The 16,956-nt window shown below is 38.2% G+C and overlaps 1 protein-coding gene across 2 annotated transcripts in view; it reads right to left on the bottom strand.

The window, feature by feature from the left end:
- Nucleotides 1–16,956, bottom strand: part of HECW2 (HECT, C2 and WW domain containing E3 ubiquitin protein ligase 2) — a 114,734-nt gene that overhangs the window by 50,101 nt on the left and 47,677 nt on the right. For both annotated transcript variants that reach the window (XM_074144869.1, XM_074144870.1), the window contains exons 4-10: nucleotides 15,977–16,052; nucleotides 13,948–14,117; nucleotides 11,218–11,360; nucleotides 7,466–7,566; nucleotides 5,888–7,222; nucleotides 4,499–4,594; nucleotides 366–516 (exon numbers count right to left, since the gene is read on the bottom strand). In XM_074144869.1, coding sequence (XP_074000970.1) covers nucleotides 366–516; nucleotides 4,499–4,594; nucleotides 5,888–7,222; nucleotides 7,466–7,566; nucleotides 11,218–11,360; nucleotides 13,948–14,117; nucleotides 15,977–16,052 — 2,072 coding nt within the window. The remainder of the gene's footprint in view (nucleotides 1–365; nucleotides 517–4,498; nucleotides 4,595–5,887; nucleotides 7,223–7,465; nucleotides 7,567–11,217; nucleotides 11,361–13,947; nucleotides 14,118–15,976; nucleotides 16,053–16,956) is intronic.

Genomic DNA, 16,956 nt, shown 5'->3' with positions numbered 1-16,956 from the left:
TTAGGAAACTGGACTTTATATATAGTATATGGTAACTGTGATCCAATTCTGGCTCCAAGGGGGCTTACCCATCTTCGCTGCCATGAAGGCTAGCATACATTGACCTCTAATTTCTGCATTAATAGCCTTTTGAATTTCTGGAAACCATTATCAGATTGGTTTTTTTAAGCCATATAGCTTATGAACACAAGCGGAATACAAAAGTCCTAGAAGCTCACATGCAAATTAAAAGGGACAGCCACATAAAAATAAACACATATGACCAGCTGCAGCACCAGCTGTGAACTTGTCTTCATACTCAGTCTTACAATGGTCAATGCAGTTTTGCAAACACACAATTCACAAACAACAAGGGTAATCCTTACCGGCGATTCAGCTGTTCCATTTGCTGTATGGAATTTGACCTCTGGAGAATCTGTGGGGCTGGGGGGGCTGTGGGTCGCTGCCATGTTGTTGTCCTGTTCACATGGTCCACATAAAAAATCCGTCCATGGCTGTCAATTCGAGCCTCCCAGTCTAAGTAGCAATAAAATACTGTGAACTATGGAGGGGGTAGGGTTTATTTATTTCTTTATTTTAGCTCTGTCACTTTTGCAACTGAATCTACTGTTCCAAGTCTCTATTTCTGTTTTACGGGATGACTTCAGCACAGAACTTTTGTACTGAAGGGTTAAGAGACACAGCTTTTCTCTGTTTTATCTCACAAATCAAATTCCCCATTGTAGTTAAGTTTCTGTGGAATCCGTATCTAATAATTTATATTCCTTTCTGTATTCTATTTCCCACTAACCAGTAATTGTCCCAGGGGAAAAAAAGAAAAAAAGAAATTATGAGGATACTTAGTCTAATTCTCTTGGATTGAAGTAATTCAAGATCCTGTCTCTGGGGGTTATTTCCAGTGCAAAAGGCCAATGGGTAAGTACCAAAATCTTTGCAAAGCTTGACACCCATCATTGTTTTCCCCCAGCTAGTAGTAACAGTAATAAAACAGATCCTAGTACTCTTTCTGGGTTTACATGTACCTGTGTTAAAGTTAAGCAGACGTGCCTGAGAAGACAGACAATTCTAACAATGAAACTCCGTCATATACTAAATGCATGTTCCAGAATTGCCAAATTCAACTTCTTGTGCAAGCGGGAACTGTAATGCTGTCCACTGGTTTTACAACACAAGCTACAGACAATGTTAGAAGTTTAGACCATGGAGACACACCAGGTGAACAGAGATGAAGGCACTGGGACCTTTCCCCAACCACATCTGGCTTCACAATGCTCAGCAGAAACCAGGTGCATCACAATACTTAAGCCTTAGTTCAAAAGCTTTTTGGGGCAGAAACACTGCCTAATAACTGGTTATAAAATGAGCAAGATACCAAAACACTCACGGCTGGGGGCCATGTAACAAGAAAAAATAAGGTATTTTACATACAGAAACAGACATACATGCCTGATTCTTGAAGCACTAGCAACTGCAGAAAACGTGCAATCCATTTAGCATGTCAGTTGAAAAACAGTCTTTGAGAGCTCAGAAGGCTTCTAAAAGAGACTCTCTGTATTGCAAGTCTAGATGAAAACATCAGTCACTGCAGTAACATTTTAGAAACCACTGGCAAGCAACCAATCCTATATGAACGCCGCTCCACAAGGAAAGAAGGCATAAAAATGTCTTGACAGCAGTGAAGGAAAACTAAATTCTACTGTAAAGTATTTAATAGTGACAGTCTTAAAACCTCAGGCTTTGTTACTGTAAGTGCACTATGACTTCTGTCAACTCTTGGAGGCAGCCAAGTGGCTCGCTGAATTACACTGTAGGGCCTGAGCTGACTCACCAAGAGGGAGGAAAGGCAGGTTTTGAGACAAACTCACTGTGTCATCTCCCCACAACAGCTGTGTGTTTTAGCTGGCCACAATGCAAATTACTCTTCTATCTTTATGATGCACAATCAAAACAGCCTGTTAGTGTTTAAAGCATTTCTAGTGTGAACAGGAGCTATATTGGAAAGTAAGCTCAAAGGAAGGAAAAAAAAAAAAAAAAGGCAGCAGAATAGGACAGGAATAAAGAGAACCATTTAAGGGCCAAATTTCAATTCCAGGAGAAAAAAAATCAAAATTTTATATTATACTGTAAATTTAAAATACAAATTTAAAAATAAACAAAATTACATCAATGCAAAGCTTATGGTGTAATCACTGTATTTGCTATTCAAAGTATGACACATTTGAAAGTTATTTAAAAAATTCATTTATATCTCAAAAAAGCAACCAAACATTTCAATGTTCTCTGAAAAATATTTCCATTTTTTAAAAAGAAAGAAATGATTGAAACAGATGTTGCTGTGAAAAGGTCTATTTCAAAAAATAGTATTTTCTGATTAAATATAAATACTCAAAATTTTAAACCAGAGTTTGTAAACAAAAAAAACCAACCATGTAAGTATTCCAGGAAGGACAGAATCGTTCACAGGGTAGAAAAAAAATACAAAACAGTTTAAATTTGTGAATTCATTCTTCTGATTAAATGTCAAGGCCTAAACGACTGTATAATAGTTGAAATTTTTCTTGTGGTGATTATAAGTCCAATTCTGACACATAAATATACAAGTTTAAGCACTTAGGCAATGGCTTCTAAAATAAAGCACTTGCACCAGTGTTGCTATGGACAAGGGTATCTTCCATTAGTCAAATGTGTTACAAATACCTTAGCTTGCTGAATTGCAAAATTGTAATTCGTCAAGGTTGTGTGGTCAAGCTTACTTAATTTTTCCCTAGGAATGTAGAAATCGGAGCACAATGTTGCATATTATAGGTAGAAATACTAGATAAATGTTTCATTTCTTATTGTTGTTCTTTAACTTAACCTACACACAACTGAAAGAAATAGACCCATTTTTCTTTCTTAGTTTCCGATTCTGGTGAAATAACAAATAGAATACAACCCAAACTACAAAGAAATTACAGTTTATAATTCAAAATTGTATTGTAAATGTTTTCTCTAATTTTTCACTCTCAAAATATTAAAACTGTTACATATCTGGAAGTAGAGCTTTGGAGAGAAAAACTGGATCTAGGCAACAATTAGTATTTAAGATTTTATTCACATTAGTAAATGAATGATCTACATGAAGATTGCATTGGGCTTTGATTGTAAAGGGGCAGTGTGTATAGGCATGCCCACACATCACTCTGTAAAAACCCAGCAAATGTCATGAATGTTAGAATACCACACAGCCAAACCTTCTTCATTAACATTCCAACAGTTTTTCCAATTACTTATTGTAGTGTATAGTTTGCTTCTGAAACACAAGCAGCGATCTATGTGCAAACCATGGTACTATAAAAGCGATCTCTATGCATTTCTCATTTATGACACTGATCTGAGTATTTCCTGTAACGTTCTTTTTCAGTATGAAAAGTGGTAAAAATGCAATTCAATTATGTGTCTCCCAGGCACAATTTTGTAAAAAATAGTAATGACGTATTGAGGTGCCAGTTAATTAACTTTAGGATCTGCATGCAGGACTGGTTTGTTATATGCGCTGATTACAACAGAAGCAGCAGGGAGCAAAATCTTCTCATCACTCAGGCTTTCCAATATACAATTATATCTGTGTTCTGCTATTGGGCTCCTTCCAGTTACCCTCTCCAATTACAGAGCAATCACAGTCCCATTCCATACTATGAAATAAGGATCTATTAATTTAACACTCAATATCTGAACTTCTGACTCCTTTAAAGTAATACAGCTTTGCCACAGACTTCAGTGGGTCCCAATTTAACTTCATTTTTTTGTTTGTTTGTTTTAAAGTAATGTTTGCATATTAGCTGTGTACCTTTTTATTTTGTCCTTTCTTTAAATATCTAATACTGAATAGATTTTCACTTCCCCAAGTTTAAGCAAGTGAATCAGTCCAACAATTGGGAGCAATGTATTTTTTCATATGGACTACAGAAATTACAATTTATCTGTCAATTTAGGCTCATCTAACTGTTGCTTAACACCCAGGTTTATTTTAATTCAAACAGTCTTCATGATGCCTCAAAAAATGCAAGGAAAACACAGCTAGCTTTCACATAATCTGCAGAGATTAAAGGCGTTATATATTTCTTTGTAAATCATCACCATACAAGAAGCATTCAGAGATTTCAGAGTGCTTGACATCTTTCTCTCCAAGTGTCTCATATAGCATATCTATCACCTCACCTCCCCCCCCATGTGCACTGCAAACTGAAAAGGCAGCACCGTGCCTTCCTGCTTCTCCACAAATGTCACTTAGCAAGTCTGTATATACCAGGTATAATTATCATAACACATCCTCATAGTTTGCAGACTGAGCACAACGCCTTTTACAAAACAGCACTAGACTTCATCATCGTCACTCCTCACTTGGAACTTCTCAGCTGCTCATTCTCAGTTCTCACATTTAAAAACGAAATGCAATGAGATCTCAGTTATGAGATCGAGGCAGGCTATCCCCCAATTAAAGTATGAAGAACCTCACTTGGTGGTAGAGCCTCATCCACTCTCTGGTACCGGCTAACATCCTGACGTACTGAAGGCAGCGACCTCAAGGGCTGATGGCCATTGGCTTGAGAACCTGGAATCAAAATGCCCACAAATTATTTTTTCAGTCAATGTGTGGAAACCCTAGAGATGCCTCTAAAGTGAACAAAACATATTAAAGCTTCTGCAGGACTATGATATTTTAGGATATATCTAATATTCATCTATTTTTGGGTGGCAAAATAAGTTACGTCTACAGTTCTGGGTAAGTGATTTCTCTGGGATGCGCTACAGCCTTAGTCCTGAAAATGTCACTTCTTGGGACATGCTGCATCCACCTGTGACCAGCAGAATCCAGTGCACACAAACAACAGCCTGTGCCTGAGCCATATCCCAGCAAGGGACAAGGACAAAACTCCACCTGGCCACCACAGAAACCTGCTGTAAGACTGGGAGGTGAAACTGTCCATTGACCTCCTTGCTGCAGCCACACTGATCTGCCAAACACGGTGCAACCTGGTACCTAGTAAAAAGAGAGTCCCAAATGTCTAGAAAATTATGTTAAAAAAACCATATCGGCAGTATTTGAAACAAATACCAAAATTATTCTTTCCAAATCAAAGAGCTGTTTATGAAGAAATTCATAGATCCCAAAACTTTTGAAATGCTATGAAAGAGATGCATTCAGAAATCCAGTCTGCTTGCACTAGATCCAATTCAATCTCTGAAGAAATTAAACAGCTAATCCATTGTGAAATGTGCTTGAAACAATCCATTAGGGACACATTTCTACTTTTAGTGATTTAGAGACAAAATTCTCAACTGCTAAAACAATTTCACAAGTGGAAGAGTTTTATAGGGAGTAACACATTCCTCTCCTCCCATGGTTCCAGCTGTGCTAGGATTTGTCTGCACAGATAAGGGACTGGGAAAGGGAAGATAAACAGTATGAAGTGTGACTAAAAAATTACTTTTTTTTTTCTGCTTTCTTTTGATTATCCTTATTTTTTTAATGTTAATGGATGTGTATATTTTCTTCCCCCTATAAACATACCAAAGAAAAGACCCAAATATAAATGCTAGATTAGCAAGCAGGGTAATATTGTGGGATCCTTTCCTCCTCTTCATTCTCCTTCTCACTAGTCTCTCAAGAATTAAAATATATTCAGTTTCAAAATAAACATATCTTAGATATTTCAGTTTTGATTTTTTGTTAAATCAAAAACCCCAATGAAGAAGGAAATAAATCTCAAAGGAACAACAACAAAAAATCTTGAGAGATAACGAAATTGAGAAACTAAGACCTTTATTTTCAGATGTTAATTTTTAAATAATTGTTACTGGCTACAGAAAGGTCACTTCCGAAAGTGCCTCCTGCAGTTGTTACCTCCAGTAGCTCCTTCAACCTGTGCTGTGGCACCCTCACAAGCTGCTTGGGCTCCTTCCGTTTCTTCATCCTGAGACTGGCTATTGGCAGCCGCTGCCTGCAGGCTGCTTCTTCTTTGCCAGATTTCTTCTGCTTCCTCTTGGTCTTGTAATTCACCTGCCTCAGCCTCCTGTACTTCCTCCTGAGGTAACTGTACCGCAGGTAGAGAACCAGAAGTACTTGGAGCACCCTGCGTTTCAGCACCTGGCTCAATTCTAGTTGCATCAGTGGCAGAAGCTCCCTCTTCCTCCTCTTGAGAAGAAAAGGCTGGAGTTTCAGGAAACCTGGAACTTTCCAAAGAACATCGCATTTCAACTGAGGAACGTCGCACAGTCGCACTTTCGTTGCAAGAGCTGTCTGCCCCTTCCATGTCACTCTCCCCTTCTGGTCGGGTACTAGCCTCACTGACGCTTTCTGTGCGAGCAGGGTCACTCTGCTCGGTTTCTGATGACATCTGGGAAGGTTCAGACCCTTGATCAATGGATTCCGTTTCACTAACGCCCCTTCTGCTCCCAGCAGCAGCATCGACAGCTCCAGCATCCGCACTACTAGGAGGCTGCTCTGCCTCCCGAGCAGCACACAATTCACTGTCAGCCTGGTCTGCTGGTGCTTCGCTTTGAGAACCTTGCAGGCTTTCACCTCCTGCTAACTGTGAGGGTGGAAGCTCCGGGAGAGTCTCTTGCTGGTCATCGGTTGATGGCAAAGGAGCCTCAGAGGCTGAAACATTTTCATTCTCTGCAGGCCCTTGCATTACCTGATCTGAGTAACTTAAACCATTTCTTTCAACATTTCTTGTAGCACCATTAAGCATTACTAAACCACCATCATCTTCCAAGGAAGACGGAAAACCCAGGTCTTGATGTAGCTCATGCTCCTCTTCATCTGAGTCAATGTGAAGCATAGCATTAAGTCTTGTGTCAGTAGGGAAGCTACTCCTCAGTTTTGGGGAGGCTCCACGTGGGCGCTCGCCACAGGCAGATGTCCCAGGTCTGGGATGATTATTGTGTTCTATTGCATCCAGATAGTCATTTAGTGAGTCCTGACGACCTCTGATAGGTGATGATCTTGAAGCACCAGAGGTCAAGTCATCCTGGTCCGTTTCCAGAGTTGTACTAGTCCTTAAAGGGTGTCTTAGGATTGCTTCTCCAGAAGACTCCTCAAGGACTGGACCATTGGAACACACTGTGGATGTATCATGATGTCCTGCTGGCATGTCCTCATCATCAGAGGGGCTCCCCAAGTCTCCATTTACAGAGTTCACTCCTAGCAAAGTGCCAACTGTTTCTGGTGAAGCATCTGCAGAGACACAAAGACTGAATGTGAAACACAACACAGCAACAGACAGTTTGTTCTACTTTCTCTGTGTCACAGAAGTGATATAAAAATACACATCTTCCAAGATGTCTGCTTATTTCAATCAGACAACTAGGGGAAGAAGATACAGTTAAAACAATAGAAGCATCTACAGCGTTGTAACAGCAGTTACAGAATTTTCTCTATATAAGTCTATACTAATTTGTATCATTGATAAATTCTCACCTTCATGAACAGAAGATGCGATTTCCACTTTGAATTGGAGATATCCACTTACATGATCAGCTGGGAGCCTTCTGCCAAGATTATAGCTGAGAATCTGGTCTCTGCAAAAACAAAAATATTGGGTTTTTTAAATAATTTTTACTTGTTTTATTCTTCCAGTATTTTCTAAGAGAGGCTTTAATGAGTTAAGAGCATGATAGCATTTAATTTCTGTTAGAATCTTAAAATCAGCCACATACTCCGGCTTGTCCAGAAAAGCACAAATACCAACAATGGTGTAAAATACCTTTAGTTAACTGATAAAGCAGCCTAAAAAGCTATTTTTGATCATTTCCAAATACAGATTGCGCCCCAGCAATTCTTATACATCCCTAATCTCTTAAGTCCTAAAGAAATCAAATTGCAAAAGATCCCCTTTCCCCTAGCCTCATCCTTCCCCAAACCCAACATATGTTTTATAATTAACAAAACCTTTCATTTTTTAAAACCTTCTGCCCCCTTGTGGTTTTTATTATATACAAGATTCCCAGATAGTTTCTTCACATTTTCTCATTCAATAAAGCACTTCTGCATTCCTATTTAGAAAAACTACTAATGCTTGGATTAAACTTCAAATACGTTCTTAAGGGCTACTGAATTCAGTGGGACTCAGATTTGATTAAGCACTTCTATCAGCTTGAGACATAAGATCAGATCCTAGGCTATACATTCTTACTGGGCACAGCCAGAATTCACAGCCCCAGGGCCCCCCCCACCTCCCTCCAGCCCCCTCTCTCCCTGTCCCCTCTCCCCACCCCCCCCCCCGAAGGGAAGGGGGACAGCTGAAAGGAGAGGAGGGGGCTGCTGAAGACCTCCATAGGAAATTATTGCTATTCATGCAATATATTTTGCATGAATTGCAAATATATATATATATTCATGCAAATATATTCAATTTATACCTCTCTCTTACTGGGAGCACTCCTACTGCAATATGAGTGACAGACTACAACGAATGCAAGGTCATTAATGAAATAAGCTGCAGCAGTTTCCATCCAAACTTTTAGCAAAAAAAGGCCTGAATGGACAACGTAAGGCAAAACAGCCTCCCCACGTTGCTCTATGGGCTGCAGTATATTGAATTATTATAGTAGTGTCTCCAGATCTGTCACAGATTCATGGCTCTGTACTCCAATTACAATTCTCGGCTAGACTTGGGGTGCCCTCAGAAGATTGCCATTTGAGGTTTCCACAGTTTTACATAAGGTTTACATTACTCTAGGCCATCCGAGACTAGAGACAGCCAAGACATGACTAATGTCTGCTCTGTATTCAGTTGAATCAATACTAGATGATTCTCATGCTCATTTATCATATTTTCCATGAAATTTAAAGCCACTTGGCCATTTTGTTACGCAAACTTGTGAGCTGCGCCAACAGCTAAAAGCTGGGAAGAATTTTGGTGCAGTCTGTCTAAAAACGGCTGGTTCTGGACTTTACCTTTTAATTCATTAATACTCATCATTAATACAGGGAAGGGCAAGTTAAGCATATGGTGTACTGTTAAGTTCTTGGACTTTTTTCATGTAATTTTTCAAGTTCACATGTTAACTCAGGAGAGGATTTCAATTGTCCTTGACATCACCAAAATGAAAAAGAAGAAAGTGAAGATGTTTTACTTGCTTGACCAAAAACAAAATAAAAAAGAATTAGCAGTTGATTGTACGTTTGGTACATTCCTACTTCACGTCTATATTAACCACTCCCTTCCTTTGCAAAGCTTCTGGTGAACTGTTGTCTTTACAATGTCTACTAAAAAGGAACTCTGACAACTGACTGACACGCAAAAACTGTAAATGGACAAATAACTTACAGATGAAGAGGCAAAAAATAGCTGCAAGATTGATTTAATGTCAGTTCTAACTGCAGCACGGCAAAACCAAACTGAGTACTTACCTACATTCTTGCTACATATTTATTATATAGTCCTTCCTTTCAAAAAATTATTTAAAATATCAAATATACAGAACTGAAGTATGGAGAAGAAAACATGAAATGTCTTCCAGAATACTGGTTGGAAAAAATATAGACAAGAACTGATAAACACAGCAAATGGGTAATTTGCAGACTTCACAGCACTAGAAATCCCAGAGCAGAAAAACATTTGGGGATTTAGCATGGAACTGAACACCCTGAACTAGGTTTTGAAACCACTCTGTAACATGATGCTATGTTTGGGTGCCTAGCAGTGTGCAAATTTATTAGAAAAAGCTGCTTGCTCAACTCATCACAATTTTTTGAAACTAAAAGATGAAGCATTTCTTAGAAAACTTAGATTGTATATACACCTGAACTGCTCTTAGATACCACTATAAAACAAATGGGCAGGATTTTGTTGTTTTAGTTTTTTGTTTGTTTTAAATAAATTCTGTATCAGAAGACATCATCAAAATTTTATGCTACTCTTACGATTTTATTCTTACTTTACTTACCAGTGTAACCACCCCTTTGGAATCTTAAAGCTGAAAACTGTTTTCAAATTGAATTTGATTTTCTCCATTTATGCAACTTGTTACTTTGATGGGAATATCTGTGAAAAAGGAGGCCAGTGGTTTATATCCTGATTTTTGTGCCGAAGCATGATGATACTGTCATGCCCCTACACTTTCAGGGAAGAATATATGCATTTTATTTCACCATCATTCCTCATCATTCCTTCATCCAGTGGCCTTTTAAAGTTAACGGAGACATATCAACTTTAGCAGACTCTGAGTTAGGTCCTATACAAAACATATTTGGATATTTCAGTTCCTCCCATTGTCTTTCAAGGAATTAATTTTTCTAATTTGTCAAATATAGCATATAAATGTAAATAGATGTTAACAAAACAATATACTCTACAATTACTGCTCTGTCTTAAATATAAAATTATACTTTTGCACACACTGCTGCATCTCTTGCAGACCTCCAGACATTTGCTTCACACCTGGAATGTATCACAGTGCCCAGTGACAAAGTCTCAGGCTCTTCTCAGTGCACATGGCTGTATGAAGGCCTCACTGGATCACCCACTTGACTATACTATGGTCCCCTCCAATAACTATCATGAAGTATAAAACATCTTAGAAGTTTCTAAGTGACTTGCCATCTTTATACCATAACAATTAGCTATCAAAAAATGAACAGAATTTTTTTAAAGTAGCACAACAGGTAAATTTTGAGTCCCATCGGTGCACTATTCATAGCAAAAGGCAATTTTAATTGCGTAGTACCACCAGCACTCTGAAAAATAATGAGTCACAGCCTTGTAGTTCTGGCCAATTAGCTGAACAGATATTAAATAGCTGATTATTAAACTGACAATTAAAAATACTTGAACCCTAAAAGAAGTGAGACAATAAATCTGCTTCTTCTAAAAAATTTGCACACGATTATGTAGTATTGTGATAATGCCTTGCTTTTTGACTAACTAGCCAGAGGGTAATATCTTTTGCGAAAGTAGCATTTTTTGTGTACAGAAATTAAGCTGAAAACAAATTATAGACACACATATACACAAATATGGGTACATGCATGCAGAAGGGGGTTAGAAAGACTGACATCTTCCAGATAGGCAACAAGGCTATTAAAATTCCTACTAAATTTCTTACTACAGATGCAGTAGAAATTGGCGGGTCTGTGCCAGTAAGCCAGAAAGGCTGCTCTGCACCAGTATCCTAGATTCTGAGTCTCCCTGATCAACAGAAGTTAGCATTAAGAACATATTAATTTACCCAATTGCATGTCTCTCCAATAGCCTCTGAACTGGTATGGTTAACTTCCCAAGAAAGCGCTTGATGATTGGACGACTCTTGGCAAATTTGTCTTTAACCTCAATTTCCAGGACATCTGTTAGAAGTGCAACAAAAGAATATTTCTGGAAGGAAAGAACATATTTGACACCGAATCAATACACCTTTATTCAGAACATATGTACATAATTATTACTATCATGCACTGAACTCCGAAAGCAATGATTGATGACTGCAGTTTCCACATTGCAAAATAACGTCAACACCATTTATTAAGCACTGTATTTTTGCATATGTAAATAGCCTCTCATGAAACCTATACCCTTTTATCATTCCTTGAAAATAATTGCTCAGTAAGAAACTGCACTGGATAAAAGCACTTTCATGATCTGCGTCAGAAAGGAGAACGCAATGGATCCTAGTGCTTACTTCAATTTGCATAGTAGAAAGCGAAAAGAAAAGGAAACCTTGCTGTACTCTATTAGGTTATACAAGACCAGCCAGGTCAATGCAGGAGAAAGGGGGAAAAAGTCTCACTCTAGGCTACGTTTAGTGAACTTACCTTCCAACACCACGCTTCGCATTAACTTTTTGCATGCATGACAGGAAGTCAAAAGGGCAATGTGTATACAGTATTTTCAGGAGCACTGTAACTAAAGGAGGAGAATTTTCTATAGATTTTTGCCCCAACGATCACAAATCTTCTCAGCAAGCTCCAACAGAACCCTTTTCTGCACTTAGGATTTTTAAACAACACGGTGCTAATTTATAAAAGATTTCTTGATGTCTGGCAAGATCATTTTTCCACCTTTCCCTACGAGGGAACATTTTCACAGTTACTCTTTTCAGTCTAGCATCAATTTCCGTGCAGTTTATGGATACTTCACCTTTGAGATCTTGTCTGCTCTGTCAAGTCTGCCTGAAGATGGCCAAAAGATTCAAAAGTGGTACAGGACAAATATATGCGCAGGCATGTTGGCAGATGCACACACATACATGCAGTGTGATAACAAATCCCCATAGGAAAACAAGCTTAGGAACTGAAGAATTTTATTTTTCCTCTGGATTTTAAGATATTTCAAATAAACAGTCAAAAAAGTATGGTATAACCTATTCAGGAAAGCTGAGGTCATCTGGTTATAACTTTTACTATCTGCCATATTTAAAACCTCTGGGCAAATTGCAACCCGAGTACAATGCCTAATACACATCTGGCTAGACAGCTAAAGATGTTTTGAACAATATACAAAAGAAGGAAAAACTCTTCAGTCCAGCTGTAGACTTCAGCTAAATATATTCAAAAACAGCAATTAAATTGGGTCAGGAATGAAAACACTTTCTCATGCTGGGCAACTGTCGAAGCTGGGTTCCTGTGATAAACAGAACTTAAAAAATTGTCACTCTCAGTTTGCTATAAAATTGCAAATTATTTTGCAGAAAAGAGTAGATGTAAACCAGAATCAATTCTGCACTACTAGGACAGCATATATAATGGGATCATAAGCTGCTGTCGTCAGAGCCTCGCTACAGGGAAGATACAGCAGTTAAAGCAAACTGATATAATGCATGCACCAGTGAACATTATCACTTTTCTAATAAGCTTCAAACCCAAGGAGATCTGGAGGAGAAAAAAGGGGAAAAATAAGAGTAGATTTTCTTTCTACCTACTGGACAGAAGGATGGACAGAAAGAAAGATGAAGAATCAAGTTAGAGATTAGAACCCTGATTTTGTTTTTTTAAGATTTTAAGACTTCCACACATCTACAGTCTTCCCCACAACAAAGTATCCCAGAGCAGTGCTAGTGCTGGCCCTGTTCTGTTCTGCTTTACTGCTTGTTTGGTTTGATTATGATTTGTGGGAACATTTTCCAAAGCCCACCCAATTTTTCAATCTTCCTAAAGAACACATTAACATTTATCAAACACAGTACAGGCATCTGCTCATTAGAAAACAGGAGCAGATCAAGAATGCTGCTTGCCAGTCCTGAAAGAGTTATGGACTTCGGTCAGCATTTTCACCTTGTTTCCCACATAAATGTTTATCTTCAAAGGCACAACAACTTGGCTCTTCTGTGCTCAAAGACAGTTGTGAGACTGAGTTCCTTCCCTGAGACCTGCACAGCTTACTGAATATAAACACATCTGGAAAACTGGCTTCTGCCAAACTGCCTTTTTTTTTCCCCCCTTTGCTGAGTGGTGCTGTAACTCCTCCCTGGGCTTTCCTTCCTACAGCAGTACATACAGAGGCTACACCAAAGAGCATCCCTCTCTGCCTGACAAAACTGAAAGCTTGCCACCTGCTATGCATAATGAGAGTATCATTTCCAAATGAACAGTTGTTGCAATCACTAAGCACAAATGCTCACTTAATGTACCTTTTCTTAAAGAGTCTTCTCACAACATATAATCCATTTTAATTAATTTATTTTTGCAATCTACAGAGCTGTTGAGTGAGTTCAACTCTTGTTAGCAGAGAAGGGAATGAAAAACTCACAGCAGTGCAGCTTAAATACACAGCTTAAGTATGCAGATGATAGCTGTTTCTATCCGACAACAGGGTTCCTAAAATTACTACAATTTCTGTCAGTTTAAATAACTAGCTACAAAATAAGCTCCCAGCCTTCAGAGAGTAAGGACTAATGCATAAAGAGAAAATGCAAGGCTGGTGCACTGCATCAGCTGGCATACAGCTCTCAAAAGGGATACGTTACCTCTCTGTGCCAGACAGGATTAGTTGTGTTACTGATGATAGTCGACCTTCTTTCCTGGCCATGATGAGCAAATGTAGGAAACGTACTTTTCTTGCCTGGCTGAATGGACATCTTTAGATAAGGATCAGGGTTGAAGAACATGCCTTTTTTAAGTCCAACTGCTCTAATATCTATAAAGCAAAACAAGGAGGAAGGAAAAAGAAATTGAGTAAACTAAAGCTAGTTCACAAAGTAGCGCATTCCTAAGATACTATCCAGGAAATCAATTCACCATAAAATACTAAATAAAGCAACTTAAATTTACTCATACGTTAACTGGATCCAGTGTACAGAAGACAGTTAAAGCAGGAAGTCAATGTTTTCCCAAGAGAACATAGGGAGGAAAGGTATCAATATCCCCATTTACATTTTAGCCTCCAGTCATTTGTGAAACAAAAAGCATGAGCTTGTAACTCACCTACTAATGTTTTTCTCAGTATGTAAGGTATTTCCACTCTTAAAAAGAAAACCCAAAAACCACAAAGAAAACCATCACACAGTACTTGTTCTGTTTCCAGGTAAGGAGCTAAGATAAAAAATTGTATGGGAGGCAATATAGTGAACTCGCACTTTCCCAAAGTTGAGACTTTGATAAATATAACTTCAAATATTCATTAGCAACATTGCCCTGGAATATGATGCACACTTTCTCTCAACTTAGAAAAAGATAATCTCTCGCACATAAAAGGAGGCAAAGTTTTCTGAAAATGCTTCTTTCTTCCTAGGAAAACCTCAGTACTGCAGCCCCTGCGACTTCCAACAATAATTTCCTCAGGTGCATATTCTCATGCCTAAGGATTTTAATGATAGCGCAAGCTTCAACAAGAACAAAAGAAAGAGGTATTTTGTTTACATAATATTAGATTTTAGACTTAACTGTAAAATATTTCTCCGTTTAGGTTTGCTGAAGCACAGGATTTTAGTATCTTTCTCCACTAGGTACCCCAATATGCTGCACGCAGTCTTCATGACTCTAATGCAACTGGCACATACACACTTAGATGAGCAGTAAAAATTCACTGCACTAAAATGAAATGCCACACCTGTGGATTCAGTAAAAAAAAAAAATAATCCTACCCACCATTCAAAATTAAACTACTGTAAGTAGAAACACAATGAAATAAAGGGTAATTGCCTTTAAAAGTATCAACTTTGCACGTGCAAATGAACAACCAAAAAACGTTCCAGGAAGTACGTTACAGACCTATCAGCCAATACTCCTTTCAAAATTAAATTAAGGGACTCCTCAGGCTGAGTCACAACCTTCTATTAAACACAATAGGTTTCTGAGAATTCACAAAACAACTATTTGTATAGTACTCTATGTAAGTCTATACAACCTATCAGCTCTATCCTATATAACTGCTGAAAGCTCATTTCAAAAAGCGGATTTTTTTTTCTGCTTTACCCCTACCATCTCTAAATGTTTTCATTGTCAGCTCTTCAAGATTCAGAAGCAAATTTCTTCTGTCTTTGCTCAAGCTGAATGTGCTTCAGTCTCACATAAGACTTCCCGTGGAATAAAGTGCTAATCAAAACAAGGGAAGCTGGTAGACTGTACCCCTGCAGCTATTTTGCTGTAGCGACAGCTTAGCTCTGTTACAAGTAAAGATTTTTTCCTTGCTAAACCACCATTTGCAGCCACTGCTTTTTTACTACTTCAAGTGATGTAAACAGGCTTGCATTTTATTTAAAGGCTAAGTTTTCCACTCTTCAATCTGAGATGAACCGTCCTTTCTGCAAACGGGAAATTTCTCCAAATTTTTCATGCTGAGATCCATCAAATCCATTTCTTTCACTCTTGGAGATTCATGACTCTGACTTGTTTTCAACAAGCAGAATTTCTAAAGAAATGACATCTTTCAAGCCACTAGAGTGTGCTCCTACAGAGGCTAATAAAGAAAGTGTTCTATCTTTGATGTTATTTAAAACAGTTAATTTATTTTTTTTTTAGCAATAAGTTGTAATACAGAGTAGTGTTGGTTTTTACCTGATAGGGTAAAGCTGACTAATTTCCTAGAGTGCTGGGCTCCAGAGGCACCTTCATCCGTGCCTTCTACTCCCATCTAAAGAGGAGAAAAAAAATGAAATACACAACAGAAGTTTTCATCTGCTTTGTATATGCTTGAGGATGATAATGCAATTGTAAGGTAGTATGCAGGGGAAGAATCTGACCAACTATTGCTTAATACCACTGACAGGCAAAGCTACAGCATTCATTTCTAGGAAAATATCTATTATTTATGCCACAGAGTGCTAATACAGCAGTACTTGGAATCTTGCAAACAGAACACGTATAGGCTAATACATGTGCAGACACCATTAACCAGAGAAAAAGGGACTACATTTTCTTACAGGTTTCCCTTTTGTAAAATACAATCAACAGTATGGATTGGTAATACATACCAAAGCACTGAGCTCGTCAGTGACAGCATGTGTAACTTGTCACTTTCCACAAATAGATAATATACTGTGCAACAAAAAAAGCAAAGACATCAAAGAGAGGCTAACAAAAGCCTTCAGATCTATGAACAAAAGCTCCTTTTAAACAGAAGAGTGCATCAGATATCTATATATGAATGTGGTCTAAAAGCTTATGCTTCACAGATTTTATGGTATGGTTTTTACTGAAATCCCACCTTAGGTAAAGCACTACTTCAAAATACAAAGTTTCTCATGTATTAATGACGTATTAATGTCTAGCTCTTTCAACCAGCAGAAGAATTTGTCTTTCAAAACAGAGAGAGGTGTGCATCCAGCTGAATAATCTGTCATGAAGACATCAATGGAGCTATCTTAAAGTCAAACTGTTCTTCAGGTAGGCACTGCACTCACTCCCGGGCAGAAGAGGTGACACAGCTTGACGAAAAAGCTTCAGCCAAATACAGTGCTGAAGATTAATACTAGTGATAGAACAGGAAGTAATCTGATTTATTGAACAATAAAAAAAATAAGCTGAATAAAAACTCG

The sequence above is a fragment of the Numenius arquata genome, chromosome 3, assembly GCF_964106895.1.
Source record: "Numenius arquata chromosome 3, bNumArq3.hap1.1, whole genome shotgun sequence".
NCBI classification, from domain to species: domain Eukaryota; kingdom Metazoa; phylum Chordata; class Aves; order Charadriiformes; family Scolopacidae; genus Numenius; species Numenius arquata.
The sequence above is the reverse complement of the archived record's forward strand: the minus strand, read 5'-3'. Positions and strand labels throughout refer to the sequence as shown.